Raw genomic sequence first — 26,475 nt, forward strand, 5'->3', positions numbered from 1 at the left:
GATAAATCGGAAAACTTTTCTAATCATGAACACAAGAATTCAGGATATCTTGGTGTTACTGGGCCTTAAATATCGAGCCCGGAACCCATATGTGAATATTTAATAATTAAATCTTATATAATTATGAAAATTAATTATTTAATTTACAAACAAACATATAAAATAATAAAACTAACATGTAAAATAATAAAACTAACATATTAAAGTAAAATAATATAATTAATATTGTTTAATTTACAGTAGACGACATGGAGGTTCCGCCTTTACATCCCGGACCGGCCAGGCTGGAGCTACTGTTATTACAGGGCGATCATAGGTCGTCCCACATATGGGAGGGACAGTTACTGGCCCAGACGTTCCGCACCAGAAGAGTAGACGATATGTGGGGCTTTCTCAGGGACCACCCTCTCCATCCCCGTATAGCCAGACGCCTCCAGGATATAGGCTTTTATAGGATTGTGGAGATCGGACGGCTGCAGCTGGATTGGTCGTTGATCACGGCCCTGATAGAGCTGTGGCGACCGGAGATGCACACATTCTATTTGCCCATTGGCGAGGCCACTATCACGCTTCAGGATATGGAGGTCCTATATGGGCTGCCCGTTGATGGACACCCTGTTGCCTTCCCGAATGCCATCAGAGAGTATACGGGTTTGCACTACATGGAGATGCTGCAGCGGCTCACCGGTTTCCAGCCACCGGATGAGACTGCATTGGTTGGGGCCAGTCGTCTGCATTTGACGCCCGTCCGGCAGCATTTGGAGGCATTGCACGCTGACATCACAGATGATACACCGGAGCTTTATATTCACCGGTACACGAGGTTGTTACTGCTCCTTATGTTTGGAGGGGTTTTGTTCCTGAACATTTCGGGGAACCTAGTCAGCTTGAAATTTCTTCATCATCTTGAGCGGCTAGATGATTTACATCATTACAACTGGGGTGTTGCTATTCTCGGTTACTTGTACATGCAGATATGCCGGGCGAGCATGGGCACCCAGCATGACGTTGCTGGAATTTTGCCGCTGCTACAGGTGAAAACATAGTCGAATACTCTATTTATTATAACATACCCAGTAAATATATACCTTAAATTTTGACGTCCACTTTGTATATTAGGTTTGGGCCTGGGAACGATTCCTGCAGTTGCAGCCACCTCTACCACCCTTAGATCCAGGTGCACCACCATCGTTTCTCCCTATAGCTAGGAGGTGGGTTGATAGGCGAGGATATGGACGAGAGTACGATGCTTGACATAATCTCCCCTTGTGTAGGGATTTATTGGATTTGCTGGAGGGCGCACAGGTAAATGTATACCTAAGTTTACTTGTCCTGGCTTCATATGTGTTGCGTATACTCACATTTTCTATTGTTACTTAATAGTTCATTTGGAGGCCATACAACGACGAGCTAATAGCTGGTTTGCCCGATTATTGCTCGGCCGACCGAATTATTGGGGAGTTCTTCCGTCCCGTTGATGTGCCTTGATATTGTGGAGCATCATGCCACCGAGCGAGTACTTCGCCAGTTTGGCCGCCCGCAGCTTGTACCGCCACCGCCCGCCTGGCATATCACACATTACCAGCGGGATGATCATTCCAGGGTGGACAGACATATATGATATGGCTAGAGGCGCAGATCGATACTTGGGACCAGTGACTTGACCTGATTCCGCTCCCCCCTCCACCTGACCGGACGGATGGTGAGCATGATTATATGGGTTGGTACCGCAGCGTTACCCGACTTTTCGTTGGGAATCCCATTTATCGCATTGGCGGTCGGTACGTTCCATATGCCAGGAGGCACGAGGCACTGGTATGTTATTTGGTATACTTACTTATAACGTTAACCTAGCGTTCCGTAATTTATATTTTACATGTTGTGCATGCTATTGGCCTACATCAGTTCCACCAGTTGGGACTGAAGATGCATCGGTATATCGGAGAGGGAGCAGCTGCTTTGCACGAGTATGGATGGTAGGTTACCGATCTGGCTTCCCAGACATTGAGGCGAGCCCGAGATGATGATCGCCTAGGATACGAGGTTGACTATATGGCGCCAGAGCAATACCGTCGTGGGGCACCAGTGGAGCTGGAACGTGGTCGACGTGGCAGGCGTGCCCTACGAGGTAGGGGTGTCCCACGAGGTCGTGGGGGTCGGCGAAGAGGTGGTCCCCAGCAATGAGGCATTGAGGCACCTGTTGAGGATGTTGTAGTTGATCAGCCGGGTGACCTCCATGAGCCAGACCACTCTCACAGTAGCATGCCATCATTCAGCCTTCAGCTTCAGCTCACTCCAGGGACTTCGCAGGTGACCCTATCAGCTCCATTGTTGATCGCAGGCATGGCCATTATGCGAGAGGATTGGGATTAGTATTTTCCTGATCTTTCAGGACCATCGACCGTTGCTGATGATCGACCGACACGAGATGTGGATAGTGGGCGCCGGCTGAGTTATGGCTTATTATCGAGGGATGCTGGGGATCTTTCACAGGTATGTTTGCATTACTATTAAATTTAAATTTATTTTTATCTCATTGATTAACCATAAATATCTTTATATATTGTTTTTATTAAGGCTTCATCCTCGCCCGTCACGGAGGCCACTTTGTGCGATACTGACCTGGCTGCGACGGATGATTATATTCAGGAGCCCGACGAGACCATGGTAAGACAATTTAAATTTTTGTTACTTAACACGTACATTACTAATATATATTTTATATACTAAAATATCTTATTATTCTGTAGGTTACTGCTGGACCGACGACCCCTTCTACCGAGCCTGCCAGCCCTACTAACGATCATGCTACAACGCATCCTCCGATAAAGAGGCGACGTGATGAGGATGATCCTGATAGCGTAGCCGGGCGGGATGGGATGCGCCTCAGGCCAAACGGCTTCATTAAAGCATACAGGATGTGGAGCACATTGATTTTTTTTGTATTTTATGTACATATGACATTCAGTAAATAATAACAATAATTTTTATTGTTTACATTATATGCGCATTATGTTTTTATTTCTCCGGTTCTTCATTATTTTAATACTACAACACAAACACAAACACAAACATAGCAACTTAATATAATTTAAATTTAGTACAACTAATGAAAATACATGACACAGAAAACATAAAGATAAAATACTATACTCAACACATACATGTGTTTGTTAGTCATTACCGCCTATTATTCTCTGCTCCAACCACTTAAATTTCTCTTGCATTTTATTTTTGTCTTCTTTCGCCTCTTTTAGTTTCTCCTGCACTGCTGCAATTTCTCGTTGCATTTCAGAGATTTGGCATTCGCCGTTCATATTCCAAACATACTGCAAATATGATTTGTAGTATTCCTGGTTAATGGGTTCATCATACCATTCCTCAAACATATAATGATTTTCTTTATTGTGTCCAAACAATTGTTGACACATCCAGTATCTGCGCCCAACATTACCATCGGACCAACATGCCTTCAAAATCGCACGGTTGTCACAATAGCACCTTGGTTGGTCATTGCGTCCAGACATTTGTTAATGCAAGAAAAAAAAATTATGGAAAGTTTTGCTATTTGTTTTGGTTAAGCGCAAATAATAACTAAAATGCGCTAGTTATTTATAGGCAAGACAATCCACCTAACGTAATATTTCACCGCGCTATGCTTCGCGTGTTAAAGATTCCTTCGGGTATAAAACAACTTTTCCAGAAGATAGCTTTTGCAGGCGAGCAGCTTTTCAGGTCGACAAGACAACACACATAACGTAGTATTTCACCGCGCTATGCTTCGCGTGTTAAAGATTCTTTCGGGTACAATACAACATTTCCAGAAGTTAGCTTTTGCAGGCGAGCAACTTTTTACGTCGACAAGACAACCCACATAACGTAGTATTTCACTGCGTTATGCTTCGCGTGTTAAAGATTCTTTCGGGTACAATACAACTTTTCCAGATTATAGCTTTTGCAGGTGATCAACTTTTTCAGGTCAACAAGACAATTGTTTTTAAAAAAAAATGGGTTTATGTTAGATTGTTGTACTAAAATATTAATGTTAAATATCAATAAGATTTAATAGTAATGGAGACATTATTTTATTTTATACATTCTGCAAGATAAACAAGTACATACACTTATTACAACCACATTACGGAAACAAAACACTACGTGTATTCTTGATAGTTGGGCACATTAAATAAACTTCCACCATGAGCTGGATTACCACTGCCACCCAAACCAGCTAAAGGACATTTACGACGGTCGTGTCCTGTTTGCGAGCATATACCATATTTGTTCGCATAAATGATATCACCAATATCTATTTGGTTCCGCATACACGTTCTTTTTTTCACTTGTCGTTGACGTACATAGTCCTTGTTACACACCATTTTAAATGGTTCCGGCGGCCAATAATGCTCAGCACCCACTGGCTGCAACTGCCCACTATGGGTGTTTAAGTATGCAACAACACTATATTCTTTATTAACGTAGTTAGTTGCCCCTAAACCTCTATGTTGAAAGCACTCCATGGCATGTGAGCACGACATGTGGTAGATGGACCATTTTCCACAAGAGCATAACCTTCTGGCTTCATTTACGGTGTGTGTATTATTCCCCCGATTTTGATGGATAGCGGTGCGAACTTCAAAAATATTTTGCTCGTTGCAATACTGTAAATATGAATGCCAATGTGCTCGCCTCCTGTATTTCTCAAATCTTTTCATTGGTATTGGCATAAAGTCAACACCCCTTTCCATCAATGACGATGCATCTCTAGCCCTTTCAACAAACCTCTCTGCCATCTGCTTGAATGACATCCGCACCATGGCAGTGACATGCAATCCACGTGTAGACTTCAATAACCCGTTAAAAGATTCTGACACATTTGTAGTCAGAATTCCCCATCTTCTGCCACCATCCGCATGCAAAGTTCACTTGTCAAGCTCATATCGCATCAACCAACGATAGGCTCCCTCGTCTTCCTGCCTGATAGATTCCATGCGCCTCCTGAATTTACACTCTTGGTGATTTGTTGCAGCCATTCACATTAAATCATGCAAATCCTTGCTGGGATATGCCTTCTGGAAATTGGCCTTCAGGTGCCTCACACAGTAATGGTGGTAGTCATATGGTTCCTGCCATGCACACAAATTCTGTACAGAACTTAAAATACCACTATGCCGATCAGATATTATACAAATACCTGAACGTTGTTTGATAACGTGCTCTTTCAAGTGGTTCAAAAATAGTGTCCACGTCTCTTGGCTTTCATTGGCACAAATAGCAAAAGCTAAGGAAAATATGCTTCCATTAGCATCTACTGCAACGGCGATCAAAAACTTAATCTCATACTTTTCATAGACATGAGTGCCGTCTATGGATATTACCAGCCGGCAATGCAGAAAACCATAAATTGCTGGTTTAAATGCCCAGAACACATATTTAAATATATGTTCTGGTATTCCCGGACTCCGCTCAAGCTTCCATTCAACAACAGTCCCATGGTTAAAGTGTTGCAATGCAGCCATGCACCTAGGGTAGAGATGCAAAGGACTTATCCCAGTTACCATAAATAATTTCAAATGCACGTTTGCGCCTGAGAAATTCCTTTCTTTTGGTAATGGTGCACCCATATTCCTGGTGGACGGATGTTATACACTCTTTGATCTTGTACCTTATGGACGCTTCAATCTATGGAATCAAGACAAGAGAAATCAAGTCAGCATTCAAGTTAAAATGATTCTCACTGAATGTGTCCATTTCACAATTGTTGGTGCCAATGTATTTACTCACAACCCACATATTTGTTTTCTTCTTCCTCGCACGCAACATTCAATTACAACCCGTAAGCCATTTATGGCAGACTACCTTGTATACATTTGGAGATGACTCGCGTACTGTGATCTTACGACACTCTTTTACGCTGTACATTAGCACTACCCTGGTTAGACGTGCTTTATCGGGAAAAAACATGCCCTTTGACAACATCGTTGCTCTAGATTCATCCCACATTGCTGTCCGAATTTTGTCAATATCCCATGTGAGGGTATCCATATCCGGCATACTTGGAAAATGATCAAGGTAGGGAATCTCCCTTGAATGAAATGACACGTGGGACTCGTACACTCTTGGTCTAACGGGGGGTGGAGCATGCTCCCTCATCAAATCAGGTCCAGCATTCTCTTCCTCCTCATCATCACCGTCATCACAGAAGGGTGTGTCATCTCCAGACTCATCGGCATTGTTGTCATAATCATTATTCTCTTCCTGACTCTGTGCATCTGCCAGATCCTGATTAAATATGTCGTCTTCGGGTAATTGAGTAAGGACAGGACCTTCAGGATGCTCGTTTTCATTGCACAACCAACAAAATAATGAGTTACTCAAATTGATAAATACTTTATATATAGCTATATCACTTCACTTACAAATTGTAATGTGTTGACATCCCATGATGGACATTATCCTGTTGGTGATGACTCCCGGATGGACCACCATGATTCAACACATCAGAACTAGGCATATTCTAACCGGACGTTGGTTCATAACTTGTAAAATTCATATCTGGCCGGTACCCCATGTGGAATATATTAGTGTTAATACAAATTCAATACAGCAAAAATAAACATCGTAACACAAAGAAAAATTGAAGTTTACCACTCGTCTTGTGGATTATGTAAACTAGGAGAGAAATTATTTTCTCGCTCCTCATTCGCCCGTGGAGATAAGTTTAGATCAGGCCAAACTCTTTCAGCCGGAACCTGTTCGGCTAAAACTGCTCTAAAATAACCACCCGATGACTGAGGGATATCCCTGCTTTGCGCAACCTCATTATTGCAAACGTCTTCAACCTTGACGTACATTTCCAACATTTTTATCACAAGAAATTTTCGGTATTCATCCGGAGTCCTCAAAAAATCTCTCAGGGTTTCATTGTCCTCGATGTTAAACTCAGCATAACAAGCAACCCCTTACGGAGTGACAGAATATGGATATCTTTTGATTACTTTATGGTTCACCGAACGTTTGCTCACACTCATTTTTTTACATAACAACGATACCAATTTATCGTACTCCATTGTAAGTGGCAACTTAACATGACACTATGGAGATAAACTATAGGTTACTGAGTTATTCGCCACCACAACCTCACCCCCTCCCCCTCCCCCAATATAATGAAACCCTTACTTTTCGCTCTTCAGATATTATGACAAAATGCAAAACAACTTAATGAAGAAATATTTCAGAAGACTTGAGAATATTTATGAATGGATTTTTAGAAAATTCTTAACCTCCTTAAATAGTGCAAAAACCAGTCCCGGGGTACAATTCTTTTAGGTGTAGCGCCTTAAATAAGGGCGCTATACCAAGTTGAATTATTGTTATGTCAGCTAAGCCCAGAAGAATTATTGGTGGGCCCACAAAATATGTATAGCGCGATAATAAAAGACGCTATACCCGTCTTTTCAAATTCACGTATTACGCCCTTTTAAAGGGCGTTACACATATTTTGGTTACTATCTTTTTCCCCACATATTTCGGTCATTTGAGTCCAAAAGAACCACATTTTGGTTCCGGATTCGCAATTAGTTGGTTCATGAAACTATTTCTAATAATGAATTATTTTCTTTTGGCCTGAAAAAAATGAACTATTTTTCTTTAAAGAACATATATTAATTGCACTCACTTTAATTAATTACTCTGGAGGCTTAGATTAAAAAGAAGAAGAAGAAAGAATAATAAAAAAAAGGAAATGCATACAAATATGTGTTGCTATACCAAATAATGGCAATGCGCACAAATTGGTCATTCACAAAGTCAGATTTTACTAAAAGGAGCCAATTGTGTAAAAATAATAAGGAGATACAAAAGAATAATAAGAAAGGACCACATAGTATTTTGGCTGTATTTTTGAATTTTAGTTAGAAGCATAGTAATATTTCCTATTTGCAAAACAAAAAGTAAGACCACTTAAATCATAAGACCTACACAAAAATGTTCTAACATAAAATAAAATTGCAATCAAAGTTTATATATGTAAGTGTTAAAATATAAAATATATACATGTTTAATTAAATAAATAGTATTCACTTCAACTATAGAATAAAATAAAATCAAAGTTACCTAAGAAAAGAAGATAGCACTCAAAACCCATCTTTATCTGAAAGAAGAGGAGTTGGTAAATGTAACGTGGGAGATTGACGTCTTCCAGTTGTTCCTTTGCTGCGTCATTTGCTCTGCACACCAAATAAGTAGTATCTGAAACTTGCGATTTCATTCTCCCTCCACACCACTAGTCTCTTCACTCTCATTTTTCCACTCTCATTTTTTCGCTGAGTTCATACATTAACTGAGAACGAAAATGTAAGTGCCAATCTGCAAAAATAAAATTCTGACTTTAGAGTTATGTTTGCTATGTTTTGATGAATGTGATTTTGTGTATAAGTTAGGGGTTTTTCTTTGTTTGTTATGGTTAGGGAGGGTGAATTGAAGCCCAAATGGTGGATTTCATTGCTGATTATTACAAGAATATCGAGAACTTTCCTGTTCTCAGTCAAGTTCAGGTTTTTTTATAACTACCCTTCAATTTCTTTCCCCTTATTATTTCCCATGCACAATCCTTTTACTCGCCAAGACGTCTGAATCTGAATACCTTGTGGTGAGTTTACTAGAAATTAACAAATCTATTATGAATGATATTAGTAAAGCTCACTCTTTTTACAATACATACATGTCTTACTATCCTAGTTGGTCAATATATGAGAAATCATTGTTCATCATAAGAATTCTGTTTAGTTGTTACTAGTAATTTGACCTCAGTTATTGATTGTTTCCACTCCTTGCCTTTGCGAAGCCCGGTTATCTTCGTAAGCTACTTCCTGAAACCGCACCTGCTCATTCCGAGACATTGCAAGACGTTCTTGAAGGTGAAATATCTAGTAATTTTGTGTATAATTGAAATTATTGCATCATTTGATATCTCATGCCGTCTTAAAAAGAAAGGATAAGACATTGATGAGCAGGCGTGTAATTGGGATCTTGTGCCATTTGATCCAGATGTACAGACAAAAATATTACCAGGGGTGACTCATTGGCAGAGCCCAGATTACTTTGCATATTTTCCTTCTAATAGTAGTGTAGCTGGATTTTTGGGGGAGATGCTCAGTGCCGGGATTAACATGGTTGGTTTTAGTTGGATAACTTCTCCAGCAGCAACAGAACTCGAAATGATCGTTCTGGATTGGCTTGCTAAAGAACTTAAGTTGCCCGATGAATTCCTTTCAACAGGTAATGACCTTTGTCTTCCACTCCAGCGCTCGAAAAAAGTCAAATTGTGGATTTGTGTGGAAAACATTTGTAAATTTGAATATTTTATTCGGTTCTTATTGGAACAACATGAAAATTTGAAATTACAGGCAACTTGTGCTCTTTGAGCACACTTTATTTTGAGTTTTGGTTAAAAGTACTAGAAATTTGAGATAAGTTAAGCGAAAAGTTAGGAGGGAGAAGATAGAACCTTACTTTATAAAAGATGGATGATCGACTTAAATATGTCCACTGTATTTTCTTTCCAAAAGATATCTTTGCTAAGGTCAAACAGGGGAGTTGATTGGTCATACAAAATGGTTTCATTTTGTAAAAATTGACTTTCAGCTCAAGGAGGTGGAGTTATACAGGGAACAGCAAGTGAAGCTGTTCTAGTTGTGCTTTTAGCTGCTCGGGACAAGGTCTTGAGAAAGGTCGGAAAAGATGCAATTGGCAAATTGGTGGTCTATTGTTCTGATCAAACTCATTCTGCTTTACAGAAAGCTTGCCAGGTATATGTCAAAATTGATTGACGTTGTGCATGATTGCTAATTTACTTAACAAAAGTGGTAACAAGGAAAAGTTGAGGATGACAGGAATTCATGTTCGGTTCACCAATGTTAATCTACATCGAACATACGAAAAAGGATGCCTTTTTGCAAATAAAAGTCTCTTTTTTCTAACCCATTTCGTCTTTGAGATCAGTTACTTTTAGTTTCTGTATTGTGGCAGATAGGAGGAATTCATCCTGAGAACTTTAGGATGCTGAAAGCAGACCCATCCAAGGATTATGCTCTTTCTCCTGACACACTTTCAGAAGCTGTATCACATGACCTGGCCACTGGTTTAATACCCTTCTTCTTTTGTGCTACTGTAAGGAAAATAGAAAAAAGAAGATACCATGTCTATCTTTCCAAACCATATCTTGCAATGTATTAGCAAAAGAACTATTTTCTTCGGTTGACTTTTTGGGTCTCTTTCATTTTGGGTAAGATTCTGCATAGCCCTTAGGTCTCACTGACAAGATAAGTTTCTGCAAAGTCCTGTTCTAGAAAAGAGAAAGAAGATCATTAAATCCACCTCAAAACTTTAAAGGCTTTAAATAGTGATTACTTTACTAAGTTAGGATATAGGCGTCTTGAACTTAAATTCGAGTTTGAGACTTTTTAAGGTTGTCTTAACCTACATATTTCTTTACATTCAAAAAAGAAAATGCATTTTCTGTATTCATTTCTTTCAATGAACAGCGAAGCTATTTATATTGGCTTGTCTAGTTAGCATATAGTGATTTGTGTATTGATAACATCAATAAGGACCCTTTCTCTCTTTTACACAAAAGTAAAACTTATCTAGGTGATTTTCCATGCACAAGTCTTCTTTTACTAATGTTTATGTGTCAGTAAGTTGGTTGAGATATAAGCACTTTGAGATGCTTAAATTGTGAGACATCACAAGTGTAAACTTGGTTACAGCATTGGATGCAAATTGTTGGTAATCAGTCCTTAGGAATTTATTCAGATGTGTGGAAAGCATTAAACAGTAAAGTTTATACATAAATTGAATGTGTAGTAAAATTAAAGTATGCCACATTTAGAAATCTTCTAACATCTCTTTTGCTTGTTTTTGACATGTAATTTCCTTGCTGTGGATTCTAAAATGCTAAAGCAGTCTTTTGCTATTCATTCACAGATTGGTACAACATCTTCCACTGCTGTGGATCCTTTGCTTGCCCTGGGAAAGATTGCCAAGGTAAAGCCTGGTAAAAGGGGTTTGGACATCATGAGGGGAGAATCTGTTACGAGGGATAATTTATTTAACTTATAGGCGAAGAAAGGAAGTATGACCATTTCTCAAATTAGGGCTGGGCATTGGTTATTTCAGTCTGCTTCGTTTTATTCCTTCTCGGTTTTCACTTTTTAGATGGGCAAACCGAGAAGTTCAATCTTTTCACTTGGATCATTTTGACTGTTGGGTTTTTCAGTGTTGGAACTTGGGATTTTTACTTTGGGTTTAAATTTCTTCTTTGCTGCTTCCTAATTATACCTTGTGGACCAAAAGAATCGATATATAATCCTAAGATATCCCTTATTATCTATATTTAGTCATTAATTGCGCCATTCATCATATTTCATGTATAAATTTTAATATACATCAAATGTATATTTTATTTCTGTTTGTCATAACTTTAGTTCTCTGCTCTGGGTCGAATCAAAAAACAAAGTTTTCAGGCCAGCCAGGTTTTCCGGTTGCATATAACTCACCACTAGCTTAGATATTAACTTCTATATTTTTGAAGGTCCAAAGGTACTTGGATGCTCTAGAGTGAAGCTAAATTGCTGCTTTTGAATTGTAACCATGAAACAACAACGCTAAGTGTCCAACAAATTTAGATCTCACTGAACTTTCCCTGTATTGCGATTGATATATTTCTTTACATAAATCCAAACAGAAACACATATGATAGTTTCTCTACTTGCATCACTGTATTTGTTGCTTACTACTAGCTCAAGTATTCAGAACTTCACTTCAAGATACCACACTAAATTTAAACCATAACCAGTAAACATATAGGGTTGAGCCTCACTGGTGTCAAGCACAAACCATAAACGTTATGCCCAAAGCAACATAAACAGAACTTGCATTTGTTGTTGAGTAGATTATGGAAGCATCTCATACTTCTCTGTATCCCGCTCCTGTAAGTCATTTAATGAACCTTTTGATTCTTGAACTCAGTATGTATTAATGGGTTTTATCAGATATCTTGTAATTATTAGCAGTGTACTGAACCGTGTTCTTTGCATCACCGTTAGTGAGTCCATATAGTCAGTGTTTAGTCCATATGGAACAAGGCTAAGTCACATGCCTATATGACAGAGTAATAGCATGTGGTTTCATGTGGATGCTGCCTACGCTGGAAGTGCATGTATCTGTCCAGAATTCCGGCACTATATTGATGGTGTAGAAGAAGCTGATTCTTTCAACATGAATGCACATAAGTGGTTCCTGACAAACTTTGACTGTTCAGCTCTCTGGGTCAAGGTACAGTGCTATCTTCTGGTGTCATTCCATAAACTAAATAGAAGTATATGCAATTCCACTATTATGGGAGGACCTCGGTGACCTTAGGACATCTCCAAATACTCCTGACTGAATAGCAATACATGTCATCTTAACCGATACTGGAAACAGCTTCTGTAGTTGGCCAGATTTTGTTTGAGTTGCTGCTTTGGTAATTCATCTTTTTAATAGTTCATTTACTGGACACATACTTTTCCAGACACCGGAGCTAACATGACTTTGTATAGTTTGGAAAACTGGACTTAATGGTATTTGCATCTGAACAGGATCGGAGTGCACTTATCCAGTCACTGTCAACAAATCCTGAATTTCTCAAAAACAAAGTAAGTATCCTTAGGTTCAATACTCATATTTTCAGTTTTTGTCAGTAGAATAAATAACTATAATATCAGAAACAATTGTAGTATTCCACCTTCTAACACAGATAAAATAAGGCTTATTTCTTGTTTATCAGAGCATGAGCATGGAAATTGAATTTGTGAAATGTAATCACGCATCAGGTTACTTTTACTTCCCCAAACAATAATGATCAGTGCTTGTGTCACTTGGTAGGAGTTTGGTGACAGCTCCCTTTCACCCTTGCGGAGACGGCTTCAAACTTCGATCTCTTTTTTTATAAATTGTTCTTTGCTATGCATATCATTGTCTTTGACTGAATGGATTTCTCTGCAGATCTGTAACTAAAATTTGTTTTGTAAACTTGTTATCTTGTGCTTTTGAGGCATCAGCTCTATCAGTTCTTGGGATCTGATAGCCAAACTGCTGATTAAAATGCCTTTTATTGCATGAAATAAACTGTTTTTGGAGTTCAATAGGTAACTTCTTTTCTTTGAAGTTATTCGAAAGTAAATGTTACTTCAACAGGTTGGATTTTCTTTTTGGTACTAACATTGTTGAATAGTTTAATTATGCATGATAACCAGTTTTCTTGTGAAAATTTTGGTTCACCTATACTGATAAACTTGATAATCCAGGCTTCTCAAGGAAACTTGGTTGTGGATTACAAGGACTGGCAAATTCCCCTTGGACGCAGGTTCAGGTATGCCATCAATGTTGTATAAAGTTTACTAGACAATATTGATTTTGCTAGATGCCGAGGTTATCGCACTATGACATGTGCCCTGTTGGTGCCTGTTTAATTGTGTGCCATCCCTTCTAAAATTTTAAGTTGTTATAGAGGAGATGCATTTATTTATTTATGTTAGGTCTGCAACTAAGTCCACACAGCTGTTACAATTGGAAACATGCCTTAAAGCGAAACGAGAAATAATGTGAACGACAGTGAAAGCATGTCTTAAACCTGAATGACAAATATGAAACAATGGACACTGAGAAAAAGACATCATCTCTGATCTTGTGAGCTGACAAGCGTTACTGATCCAGGGGGTGAAAGAATTACATATACATCTTGTTTATGTAGATAGTATGATGGCTCATGAAAGTTATTTTGACATAGAGGGTTTTTGGAGTACCTTGGACTTTAAAAAATAAAGCGATACCAGCTTAATGGTTCATAAGATAAAGTGCTTGAATTCTTACATATTTTCTGTAATTCAACATCATTTCAATTTGCTTTGGGTACTCAAAGAACGTTGTTTTAGGAAGTTCATATGGACTTACTGCAGCATTAGGGTTCAACTTTTTCATATCTAATTTGGTTTATTAACCAGATCATTGAAGTTGTGGATGGTATTGAGACTCTATGGGATGGAAAAGCTTCAAGCTTACATAAGAAACCATATAGAACTAGCAAGGCATTTTGAGGAACTCGTTGCTCAAGACCAGAGGTTTGAGGTAAAAATTTCATATCAATGCAAAGTAACCAATAAGGAATATTTGACTAACTGAAGTAGGATGTTTACAGGCACAGATCGTATCTACCTTTCAGAAAGGGGATTCCCCTTGATTGATAAATTTCTTTATACATGCCAATTACATGTTGAAAAATTTAAAATATGTATGTATTTATGCTACTGAACACTGTTAGTTAGTTAGTTGTTATGTAAATAAACATAGTCCTACATGGAATAGGAGTAGTGTAGGTATTGTGTATTGTTATAAATAGGGGTACTTGTATTATAGTTAGGGTACATCATAGTAGAATATTTTTCCCGTATATTATTTCTCACATGGTATCAGAGCCGTGGTGGTGAGACACATCCGGGAACCAGAATACAGCAGAAAGTCACTGTGCCTCAATTTTTCGGCGACTTTTCACGGCTGTCTTGCGTCATCTCTCTCTCCGTCAGTGTTGTGCAAAATCCAACACTACCACAAGATCCGTCATCGTTCGGCGACCAAACCCTACTCAATCTCTCCGGCAGAAGCAGCCTCACGTGCCGGCAGAAGCTAGGGTCCCGGCGAGCGCGTGAGCCCAAGCGCTGGCGAGAATGACCCCTTCAGGTCATTGTTTTTGAAAAAGTTTCTTCAGGACAATTGCTTCATCTACTAATTCCGACTCTACCCATTCAAGTTTCATCACATTCCGACAATCTTTTTTTATTTTCCGCTGATAACTCCGTGTTTTATCGGCATTCTGCTTCAAGTCTCTGTATTTATTTGGTGGCCTATGTTGACGATATTGTTATTACCGGCAATGGGCAGATTAAAGTATTTTCTGGGTATTGAGGTCGCTCGGTCTAGCTCAGGTATTGTGATCTCACAACGGAAGTATGCCTTAGACATTCTTGAGGAGACAGGAATAACAGACTGTAGACCTGTTGACACTCCGATGGATCCGAATTCTAAACTAATGCCAAGACAGGGGGAGTCGCTTAGCGATCCTGCAAGATATAGGTGGTTGGTTGGTAAATTAAATCATCTCACAGTGACTAGACCTGACATTTCCTTTCCTGTGAGTGTTGTAAGTCAGTTTTGTGAGTGCTGTAAGTCACTTTATGGATTCTCCCTGTAATAGTTAGTGGGATGCAGTTGTCCGTATTCTTCGGTATATAAAATCGGCTCCAGGAAAAGGGTTATTGTTTGAGGATCGAGGTCATGAGCAGATCGTTGGATATTAGATGTAAGTCAGTTTATGGATTCTCCCTGTGTTGACCAGCTTAATTATAGGAGAGAAATCAGAGAATCAGATCTGTAATTAATAGCTTGATTGTAGCTGAATATTCTCTCATTATTTTCATTTATTTACTTTCCTAGAATAGCTATAGAACTTTTGTATAAAGGCATGTATCAGTATGATGTAAAATACATTGAAATACAAAGAAGCCTTCTCTTCTTCTCAATTTCATCATGGTATCAGAGCCATTGCTGCCCTTTTGAGGTGAGGTTTCTCCCTCTGCAGCACTAGGGTTCCATAGGTTGAGTTTTCTCCCTCTTTCTTTTAGTTTTCTTGCTAAAGTTTCTGTCCGAAGCCTTTTTTTCACCCTTCGCCAGTTGTGTACAAAAACTGGTATCACAGGAAGGATTATACCTACTGTACGACCTACCCAAACAAGTTTCAGATTTTTCCGAACACTAGAAGACAAGTCCGGTGTAACCAGTTTAGCTCCAGAAGCCTTTTTTTTTGTCAGATTCTGAAGGCTGTTTTTGGGTTACCAGGTTCTTCTGTTTAAAATTTTTATTCTGAAATTTCTTTTTGTGCTTCAGATTGTTCAAAAATATGGGGACTCAAAAACAGTAGATAACAATAATTCTGTTTCACACGGTATTAGTATGGTAAAATTGGATGGTGCTGGTTCGTATCTTGCGTGGTCAAGGGCTTGTTTGTTGTTTATTAAATCCAGGAAGATGATTGGTTATATTACTGGAGAAAATAAATAACCTGTTGTGACTGATGCTACTTATAGTCGATGGGATTATGATATTTCCCTTGTTATGACTTGGATTTTGAATACTATGCACCCTCGAATTTCTAAACAATATTTGTTGCTTGACATTGCTGAAAAAATCTGGAATTCAGCCAAGCGCACTTATTATCGCAAGGGAAATGATGCCCAGATTTTTGAAATTCGAAATAAAATTCATGCGACTAAGCAAAGTGAGTTGACTATCACTGATTATTATTCCGAGTTAAGCGGGTTATGGAAGGAGATTGACTACTATCAGGATCTCCAAGCAAAGTGTACTGATGATGCAGTTCTCTTTCAACGATTGGTTGAAAGGGAAAGGGTGTATGATTTTCTGGCCGGTTTGAACCAAGAATATGATCAGATCAGGGTTCAAGTTCTCGGTAAAGTTCATTTTCCTTCTCTTGAGGATGCATACTCTTATGTTCAACAGGAAGAGAGTCGACGAGGGGTCATGCTTTATTCAGCACCAATGGAGAAGTCTGGGTTAGCTGTGTCTCATGAACAACCAAAGGCGTTCACTTCTGATAAAGATCACCTGCACTGTGATTACTGTGGAAAGCCAAGGCATACGAATGAGACATGCTGGAAACTACATGGTAGACCAACTAGAGGTCAGGCTAATATTGCAGAAAATGTAGGGAAACTGCTTCTGGAGATGCTTTGTCTTCGGATGAAGTTCAACATCTTCGCCGTCTCCTGAATAAACTTGACTCTTCTAATGTTGCCACTTCCAATTACGTGAAGTCAGGTATTGCCTTTAATACTCACCTTAATTCTTGGATTGTTGATTCTGGTGCGAATAAACACATGACAGGCTCCTCTAAAGGCTTTAAAAACTACTCTCCCAGTTCCAAAGGGGATTATGTCAGAATAGCCAATGGCTCCCTAACTCCTGTCTCTGGAACAAGTTCTGTTGTTGTACACCTGATATTACATTATCATATGTTCTCCATGTTCCTGAGTTTACTGTTAACCTGTTATTTGTTAGCGCCATCACCAAAAAACTACACTGTAGTGTCAAGTTCTTTCCTGATCATTGTGTTTTTCAGGATCTTCAAACAAGGAAGATGATTGGCAGTGGTAGATTGCATGATGACTTATATTGGATTGATGAAACTCGAGACTTTAGTCAGGCTTTTTTTTTTTGGAGGAAATAAGGATGTCAACCAAGAAATAATACAATGGCATAGACGGTTGAGGCACCCATCATTTTTTGCTTTAAAGAAGTTATATCCTAGTTTGTTTTCTAGAACTGAGTTTGAATCTTTGTTTTGTGATGCTTGTGAATTTGCCAAGCATACTAGAAACTCTTATCCTTTGAGTGGTAATAGAAGTTCAACTCTTTTTTCGACTAATCATTCTGCTGTGTGGGGTCCTACTCAAACAGTTTCTTTATCTGGTAGTAGGTGGTTTGTTATTTTTATTGATTGTTGCACTAGAATGACTTGGTTGTATTTGTTAAAGGCAAAAAATGAAGCTTTCTCCTGCTTTCAGTCATTTCATAAGATGATTTGCACTCAGTTTGAGGCTAAGATAAAAATCTTGCGTACTGATAATGGCACAGAATACATGGATAAAACTTTTGGTGCTTATTTGGAGTCTTATGAGATAATCCATCAAACTAGTTGTCCTTATACTAGCGCACAAAATGGGGTTGTAAAAAGGAAAAATAGGCATTTGTTAGAAGTGGCAAGATCTCTTATGTTTACCACAAATCTACCAAAACCTTACTGGGGGATGTCATTTTGGTTGCTACCTATCTCATCAATAGAATGCCACTACAAAACCCTCAATTTTCAAACTCCTCTGGAAGTATTGAAGGGTAAGAATGATTATACTGTTCCTCCGAAGGTATTTGGGTGTGTCTGCTTTGTTCATACAAGGAACTCTGGGAAACTTGATCCTAGAGGCCTTAAGTGTGTCTTTATTAGGTATTCTCCAACACAGAAAGGGAACAAATGCTATCATCCTCCCTCTCGGAGAATCTTTGTTAGCATGGATGTTACCTTTCGAGAATCTGAGCCCTATTTCAATATTACATCATCAGCTCTTCAGGGGGAGAACTATAAAAGGGAAGAGATGATTCTCGCGAGTTCTATTGTTGAAACCACTGACAGTACCACAGGGGAAAGTAAAATTAAAGACATAATACATGGGGAGACTATTGGGCGTTTGGATAGACCTGATTTGAAAACTTACTCAAGGAGAAATAGAGTAGAAGAAGTCATCATGCAATGTGCCGAAGCTGAATTACCTACATTTCCTAATGAGTTAGATATACCCATTGCTCACAGAAAAGGAGTCAGATCTTGCACCACCAAACATCCTTTATCTAATTTTGTCTCCTATAATTCTTTGTTCCCCTCCTATAGAGCCTTTGCCTTGTCTATTTCTTTTGTGTCTATTCCCCAGAATTGGAAGGAAGCTTTTGCAGATCCTAAATGGAAGCAAGCTATGATTGAAGAAATGAAGGCCTTATCAAAAAATAATAATTGGGAACTTGTCACTTCACCACCAGACAAAAAGTTGGTTGGTTGCAAATGGGTCTTCACTGTGAAGTACAAAGCTGATGGCTCAATTGAAAGATTCAAAGCAAGATTGGTGGTTTAGGGATTCACTCAGACTTATGGAGTAGATTATCAAGAGACATTTGCCCCTGTTGCCAAAATGAACACTATCAGAATCATTTTGTCTTGCGCAACTAATCTTGATTGGGACTTACATTAGTTTGATATGAAGAACGCATTTCTTCATGGAGACTTAGAAGAAGAGGTGTATAGGGAGATCCCGCCTGGATTTGATACCGAACAAAGTCAAAGAAAAGTGTGCAGATTGAAGAAAGCCTTGTATGGACTGAAGCAATCTCCTAGAGCTTGGTTTGACAGATTCTGCAAAGCAATGATCTCCTTCGGCTACCAACAAAGCAATGCTGATCTCACCCTCTTCATAAGACATCAAAAGGGTAAACTCACTCTTCTCATAGTTTATGTTGATGACATAGTAATGACAGGAGAGAATAAAGAGGAGATGACCCGATTGAAGAAGCTGTTGGCACAGGAATTTGAAATCAAAGATCTAGGGAAGTTGCAATACTTCTTGGGAATTGAGGTTGCTTGATCAAAAAAGAGGAATCTTTATTTCTCAGAGGAAGTATATTTTGGATCTCTTGAAAGAAACGGGTATGACAGGTTGCAAACCGATTGAATCACCCATTGAAGGTAATCACAAGTTACAAAGCGGAAAGTCAGTCGATAAGGAAAAATATCAAAGACTGGTTGGAAGACTCATTTATCTCTCCCACACTAGACCAGACATAGCCTATTCAGTCAGCCTGGTGAGTCAGTTCATGCATGATTCCCGAGATCCTCATATGCAAGCTGTCTTTCACATTTTGCAGTATTTGAAGTCTGCTCCTGGAAAAGGTCTGTTGAACTCCAAACATAGCTACCTCCATATAGAAGCCTTTACAGATGCGGATTGGGCTGGATCTCTAGATGACAAAAGATCTACATCCGGTTATTGTACACTCGTAGGAGGAAACTTAGTTACTTGGAGAAGCAAGAAGAAAAATGTAGTCGCTAGATCAAGTGCAGAGGCAGAATACAGAGCTATGGCCCAGGGTGTATGTGAACTTTTGTGGTTACAAAGGCTACTAGAGGAATTGAGACTGTATGAAAAAGGAAAACTTTCCTTGTATTGTGATAACAAGACTGCCATTGGTATAGCTCATAATCCAGTCCAACATGACCGAACAAAGCATGTTGAAATTGATTGACACTTCAACGAAAAAGTTACAAGTGGTGTCTTGAGTTTGTTCCATGTGTCATCTAAAAAGCAGCTAGCAGATGTGTTTACTAAAGGTCTCAACAAACGGACTTTCCATAGACTGATTTGCAAGTTGGGCATGTGTGACATCTTTGCACCAACTTGAGGGGGAGTGTTGACCAACTTAATTATAGGAGAAAAATCAGAGAATCAAATATGTAATTAATAGCTTGATTGTAGGAAAATTGTATTGTAGCTGAATATTCTCTCATTATTTTCATTTATTTACTTTCCTCGAATAGCTATAGAACTTTTGTATAAAGGCATGTATCAGTAGGATATAAAATACATTGTAATACAAAGAAGCCTTCTCTTCTTCTCAATTTCATCACCCTGTGATAGGCAGTGGGATGCAGTTGTCCGCATTCTTCGGTATATAAAATCGGCTCCAGAAAAAGAGTTATTGTTTGAGGATCGAGGCCATGAGCAGATCGTTGGATACTCTGATGTTGATTGGACAGGATCACCTCTGATAGATGTTCTACTTCTGGATATTGTGTTTTAGTAGGAGGCAATTTGGTGTCTTGGAAGAGCAAGAAACAGAATGTAGTTGCTCGGTCTAGTGCAGAAGCAGAATATCGAGCAATGGCTATGGCAGCATGTGAGCTAGTTTGGATCAAACAATTGCTCAAGGAGTTGAAATTTGGTGAAATAAGCCAGATGGAACTTGTGTGCGATAATCAAGCTGCCCTTCATATTGCGTCAAATCCCTCCATGAGAGAACCAAACACATTGAGATTGACTGTCACTTCGTCAGAGAAAAGATACTCTCAGGAGATATTGCTACAAAGTTTGTGAAGTCGAATGATCAACTTGCAAATATTTTCATCAAGTCCCTCACTGATCCTCGTATTAGTTATATATGTAATAACTAATACGATTTGTATTAGTTATATATGATTTGTATGCACCGCCTTGAGGGGGAGTGTTAGTTAGTTGTTATGTAAATAAACATAGTCCTACTTGGAATAGGAGTAGTGTAGGTATTGTGTATTGTTATAAATAGGAGTATTTGTATTATTGGTAGGGTACATCATAATAGAATATTTTTCCCGTGTATTATTTCTCACAAACAGCTTTGCTACAAGAAATATCTTTACAATAACAGTTACGGGGTTTCAAACTTTGTATAAGATCTCGTTTTCAAGCCTCGTTAGCTTTGGATCCCCTTCACTAAAATCTTGGGTCCGGGAATACTTATGGGGCTGCTATCCTTATCAAATTTATCCCGTATATGCAGAATGTGGATGACAGAAACTTTGGGTGGTCTTCTCTATTTACCAACGCGAAGAAAGCTGTAACGATGATCATTAGAATGGGAACTCCTGGTTTTAACTAAATGAAAACATGATTGTGCAATGGAGACCTCCTGTTTTTTGACTAAACCAAATATTGTTGTGCAGCATTATGCTCCTTTGTTGATTCATTTTTTATAGCATTTTTCTTCTTTGGGGGATGATAGACACTTATTATTGTTTTTATCTAAAGCGTCCTAATATCTCTTTTATATAAGAAATCTGTCCCCTGAGAAGTTCATTGCCTGCAGATTGTCACCCCTCGGAAGTTCTCTTTGGTTTGCTTTCGCTTGCTACCACCCCAGAGTAATGAAGATTATGCCAACAATCTGAACCATGACCTGCTAGATGCTGTTAACTCAACTGGGAAATTGTTTATTTCACACACGGTATATTTAAATTTTGCCAAGTATTTCCTGAGCAACTTGTTTTTGATTCAGAATTGGGGGATTAAATAGATTGCTTCATTAATTTTTTTATAATATATATCTTACTGATTGTCAACAAGTTGTGCAGGTTCTTTCAAATAGATACGTACTACGTTTTGCAATAGGGGCCCCACTAACAGAAGAGAGGCACATTCTTGCAGCTTGGAAAGTTTTTCAAGACGAGGCTGCTACATTGTTAAGCAAATGTTAATAGTAAGCCAATTATTTGACATCATTATTAATTGATCACATTATCGAAATGTAACTTCTTGTCTTCTTGTTCTCATTGACCCTTCTATTACAGTATTTTACTTGAATGACTTTTCTGTTCTATTTTTAACAAAGGCTAGAATACGGCTAGGGTTTTTCTTGTTATCTTTGATCACGCGATGTCGCTCGAACTCAGATCATCTTTAGTTCTGATGATTGGCTGAAAGAATCATTTTTGCTTTCAATAATATATTAGTGACCCATTTATATCAGTCAGAGTAATATTTGTTATGTAACTGATATGATAATTTTCGAATAGCCAAAATAACTGCTTACGTTATTGTATTTCTTATCACGAATCTTAACTTCTTAGGGCTAATGAAATGATTATATGCATGATAAGAAAGGGGAGGTACACCTCGTCTATTAAATTAGACAGAATAATACGGCAAAGACTTGAGGATACAAGAAGATTTCACTTACGAACTGTATGAGATTAGGATCATCCTGAAGAGCAGAAAATCAAGGCACATTTAGAAGAGATAAGGTGCCCCCTGTATTGCAATGTAAAAGTGTACACATCAGACAATAAATCTAACTCCTCCATGACTAGCACTCTTAGGCTTTATCTAAAGTTCTATTTGATTTCCTTTCTTTTGTAATTTTTGGTGCTTACATCAGTGAATTGCCAAAATTTAAACTACTTTATCCAAATTCAATTTCCTGAGTTGCTGCGGCACGATATAATAATCAATGAGATGATCTATATGTCTTCTAAAGTGTGAATTGGTAGCTTTGAGGTTTATGTGGGGACCACTAGTTAATTATAATCTTTTAGTAACAGGAAAGGGCTGTGTCGCTATTGAGAAGAGTGAAGTGAGTATGCACAGGGGCGGATGAACCTTGGCTTTCGTCGGGAAAATGTACTAAATAGGTATATGTAATTAATATGCAGAAATAACTTAAGAAAGATAATAAAGAAATGACAGTGCTTAGAGCAAACAATTCCTTAGCTCACCTGGTCAAGCGGCTCTTTTGCTTCTCTAGGTTGTGGGTTCAAGCCCTAGCAGCAGCATGTGTTGTTTATTTTATAAATTTTGTGCCCTATTTATTAAAAGATTACTCTTATAATAACTTTTACGATGCTAGTCCCATAGTTGTCATGTTTTAATGAGGATATTAAATAACATTAAAAAATACCGAATTCAACTTAAAAAATAAAAGCTTATCGAGGAGAGTTGTAGTAATAGTTTGAATGTTTTTTTTAAAATATGATTCGAACTGTATATTTTAATAAGATGTTGTTATGTAGATGTGTTTATTTCTACGCCCCTGAGTATGCAGTAAAAGAAAGGGAGTAGCCACGCAATCTGCAAATGGCTTTCTGATGACATATCTTCCCAAATAGGAATAGATTAGACCATCACACTGGCACAAGGGGCTAATAACTCAGTGGTGTAAACCCTTGTATTCCACTATGCTTTACTCATCCATGGGCAAATCTCTGTCTGTGTCAAAGGCCCTCTACCTCCCACCAACACTATGTGTTAGCAGCCTAGAACTTGCTCCAAGTTGTCACTCTATAGTCTATCCCTGTATAAAATATTTCCTTTTTCAGTCTCATCATAAGTAACAAACTGATCTAGTTGAACCTTGCATCTGGTTCACTCCAGTTAGTCTTCATTCTCTAGAACCAGGAACCAACCTTTTACATTTATAGCTGCTATAACCGGAGGAGATGGAAAAGGTGTCCTGTTAGAATCTGCAAGTTAAATGCGTAGTGAACAAAATGCAGTTTGTGGCAAATCTCCCATCTACTTTTTAATGGATCTCAGCTGAATTTCTATGCACTTCCACTCAAAATTGGGTGTATCCACTGAAGTTCAAGGTGAGAAGTGCTAATCTTGTACTTTTGATTTTTTATCAATTATACTTTGAAGCTTCATTTGCTTGTATTTGTGGTCCATAACAAGAGTGGAAAATGCAGTGCAGTTACAAATATCCGCGGTAATGGCTCTCTGCTTCATTTAATTCAACATGATTAAGATATTTGTTGTGTTCTGAATTTGCTATTTTACTTGAAACTGAAAGTATAGGTCCTAGCCAGACTTTCTTCTTATATTTAAAGTATAAAACTTTAAATCTCTGTCATGTCGTGGTCTTTTACTTCTCACAATTAAATTTAGAAACAAGCCAATGCACAACCTCTGCCTTTAATTTTTCTTAGGGTGAATAAATGAACTACTAATATTGGAGCCAGATAATTTCGTAGTTTGAATATTAAGATCATTTTGTTACCACTTCTATGAATAGAATTTAGAATTTGAATTTTTGTGCTTTCCTTGATGTATACCAAACATGTCAAGATGTCCCAAAAGGGCAAGTGTATAAATAACTTGGAATGAAGGGAGTACGATCACTAATTTAGTAACCTAAAATTTATTGACAGATTGCAATGACCCTGTACTATCAATATCAATTTTTTTTACTTCAATAGCATAGTCCATAGCATTGCCTGAAGGTTGAATCTGTGAACTTTTGTTTCTTCTAAGGCATGAGCTTACTGTGTGAAATCTGTTATTTATATATCATTGAAATCTGTTACCATTTCAAAAAAAAAAAATGATCTTAGCGTGTGAAACCAGGGAGTTTTAGAAAGATTTCTTGAGATGAGGTGGTTCAGGTGATGATGAGACCTCTAAATTAGATGTCTGTGGAATTGTTTCCTAGATACATATGTGTCAGTTAGTTATTCTCCTTCTACCTTAGGGCCATAAGTTCTTTGGGCAACTAAGTTGGGATAATCAATACTCCTGTCAAATAAGCAGAAGAGAGGGGGAGGGAGAGAAATAGAGAAGATAAGACCATTCAATTTGAATAATTTTATAGATATCCATAGATAGAATAACCTATTTGTAGATAGATATATTCCTTGATTTGGGTAGAGGCGGAGGTGGAGGACTGAAGCACTGTAAAAGGTGCTTCAGATGCTCATTTTCCATTTGTTAGTGCTCTATTATTCCAGTAATGAGAATTTGCATTTGGACTATTCAGCCTTTTCTAATGGGTGCTTGTTTCAAATCTGCTAAATATCTTGCATAGTATTGACGGAAATTGCTTCAGTTGACAATGCTGTATGCTGATTTATCAGAATTCAAGTAGGTTCCTTTCAAGATTAACATGGGTATATTACATATCTGAGCACAGGAATGTCCTCCATTATTTCTCAGGCTCTTGACTAAAGGTAACAGGATTTTGTCAATGAACATTTGATTGGAATTGATCCTTTAGGCCCCGTGTATTGGAAAATGTCCATTGCATTTGGTTATACAGTTGCTCAAGTATTCATGGATATTACCTTGTGAGTTGGATGCCTGAATCTGAAGATCTGTTAGTTCATTGTGCCTTTACTTATGTTTCTTGTTTATTCTTGAACAAGAATGTGGGGTATATGACGAAAGATGGCTTACAATATCAATCAAAACATAAAATACTTGATAAAAGGACCCAAGAAGAGAGTAGAAGTTGTCTCTTGGACTTGCATTTGTATGTGCATCCTCTTGATGTGAATGCGTCAACATGCTTTGTACTTCTTGTTAAATATTAATTTGGTAACTGACAACAAAGCAATGGAGTCGGCCTAAACTTGTTTGGAATTAAGGCGTTGTTGTTGTAACTGACAGCATAGCAAGTTTATGCTAGGAAAGATTACGATTATGAGTGAGACATCTCATGATTTACATGATTTTTTCTTTTTTCTTTTCCTTTCCTTCCTCCTCTCTTCCATAAATTCTATGGACTGCTAAGATAAGAGAACCAATTCCGCTGTAGTCAGTCTTTTTCAGTGGGTGCTGTTCTAAATGCAGCAAGCATCTTGCAGAATGGTGCTAGAAAATGCTTGGAACTGCATAATCCTCTGCTGATTTGTCAGCATTCAAGTATGTATGTTTCAAGAATAACTTAGGTATATTACATTTTCTGAGCACTGGAATGTCTGTTATCTCTCTGGCTTCTGGGAATAAACGTAACAAGCTTTACAGCCTGTTTGACCAAGCTGAAAAAATCAATTTCTTTTGAAAAGTGTTTTTTTTAAAAGTACGTTAGGCGTCATCATGACCGGTTGGTGTTTTTGGGTCGTGACACTAAATATCTAGTAGAGATTTTGAAGTGATGAACCATAAGATGTTACAAACACTAGTGGAGAAAGTGAAGCAGTTTGTGTTTGGCTTATCAATCTGAAAAACACTTTTGAACAATAATTTGTGTTTGACCAAACTTTTTAAAAAAGTGCTTTTAAGTATCAAATTACGAATAAGGACATGAAGAGATTTACTTAATAGTTAATATGATATGAATTAATAAATAATCTCAAATATTTATTATTAAAGATAATAGTTAGGTTTTTTCATTTTATTTAAGTAAAATAAGAAAATACAATTGAAAAGTATTTTAATTCTTTCAAGATGATTTCAATATATCAAAATATCATTCAACAAATACAAAAGTATTCACCCTAAAAATTACTATTCCATC

At 38.0% G+C, this 26,475-nt stretch overlaps 2 protein-coding genes across 4 annotated transcripts; both read left to right on the forward strand.

Annotated features, from left to right (window-relative positions):
• The first annotated feature begins 380 nt into the window (after positions 1 to 380).
• Positions 381 to 1,038, forward strand: LOC142173470 (serine/threonine-protein phosphatase 7 long form homolog). Its single transcript, XM_075239067.1, has 2 exons — positions 381 to 814; positions 975 to 1,038. The coding sequence occupies exons 1-2, from the start codon at positions 381 to 383 to the stop codon at positions 1,036 to 1,038; spliced, it is 498 nt and encodes a 165-aa protein (XP_075095168.1).
• A 7,116-nt stretch (positions 1,039 to 8,154) lies between these two features.
• Positions 8,155 to 25,338, forward strand: LOC107821692 (tyrosine decarboxylase 2). Of its 3 annotated transcripts, XR_012702672.1 has the most exons (15): positions 8,155 to 8,355; positions 8,469 to 8,555; positions 8,846 to 8,918; positions 9,049 to 9,279; positions 9,646 to 9,809; positions 10,030 to 10,170; positions 10,987 to 11,046; positions 12,172 to 12,336; positions 12,642 to 12,698; positions 13,350 to 13,414; positions 14,046 to 14,169; positions 21,556 to 21,693; positions 21,821 to 21,945; positions 23,634 to 23,830; positions 25,094 to 25,338. XR_012702672.1 is itself a non-coding variant. In XM_075237726.1 (14 exons), exons 2-13 carry the CDS (start codon positions 8,490 to 8,492, stop codon positions 21,941 to 21,943), a joined length of 1,407 nt encoding a protein of 468 aa, XP_075093827.1. In that variant the 5' UTR covers positions 8,155 to 8,355; positions 8,469 to 8,489; the 3' UTR covers positions 21,944 to 21,945; positions 25,173 to 25,338. The 3 variants fall into 3 exon arrangements, 2 of the variants coding, with proteins under 2 accessions (XP_075093827.1, XP_016503623.2); XM_075237726.1 differs by lacking the exon at positions 23,634 to 23,830 and having other exon boundaries at positions 25,173 to 25,338; XM_016648137.2 differs by lacking the exon at positions 25,094 to 25,338 and having other exon boundaries at positions 23,255 to 23,935.
• Positions 25,339 to 26,475: the final 1,137 nt, after the last annotated feature.

The sequence above is a fragment of the Nicotiana tabacum genome, chromosome 19, assembly GCF_000715075.1.
Source record: "Nicotiana tabacum cultivar K326 chromosome 19, ASM71507v2, whole genome shotgun sequence".
Taxonomy (NCBI): Eukaryota; Viridiplantae; Streptophyta; class Magnoliopsida; order Solanales; family Solanaceae; genus Nicotiana; species Nicotiana tabacum.

Excerpts from the sequence above, each read along its gene's own strand:
- LOC142173470 (XM_075239067.1), top strand. The coding sequence starts at position 381 with ATGTGGGGCTTTCTCAGGGACCACCCTCTCCATCCCCGTATAGCCAGA. Across the intron at positions 815-974 it reads CCGGAGCTTTATATTCACCG|ATATGCCGGGCGAGCATGGG; the intron begins GTACACGAGGTT and ends TTGTACATGCAG.
- LOC107821692 (XM_075237726.1), top strand. The coding sequence starts at position 8,490 with ATGGTGGATTTCATTGCTGATTATTACAAGAATATCGAGAACTTTCCT. Across the intron at positions 9,810-10,029 it reads CTTTACAGAAAGCTTGCCAG|ATAGGAGGAATTCATCCTGA; the intron begins GTATATGTCAAA and ends GTATTGTGGCAG. Across the intron at positions 21,694-21,820 it reads AATTGTTTATTTCACACACG|GTTCTTTCAAATAGATACGT; the intron begins GTATATTTAAAT and ends CAAGTTGTGCAG.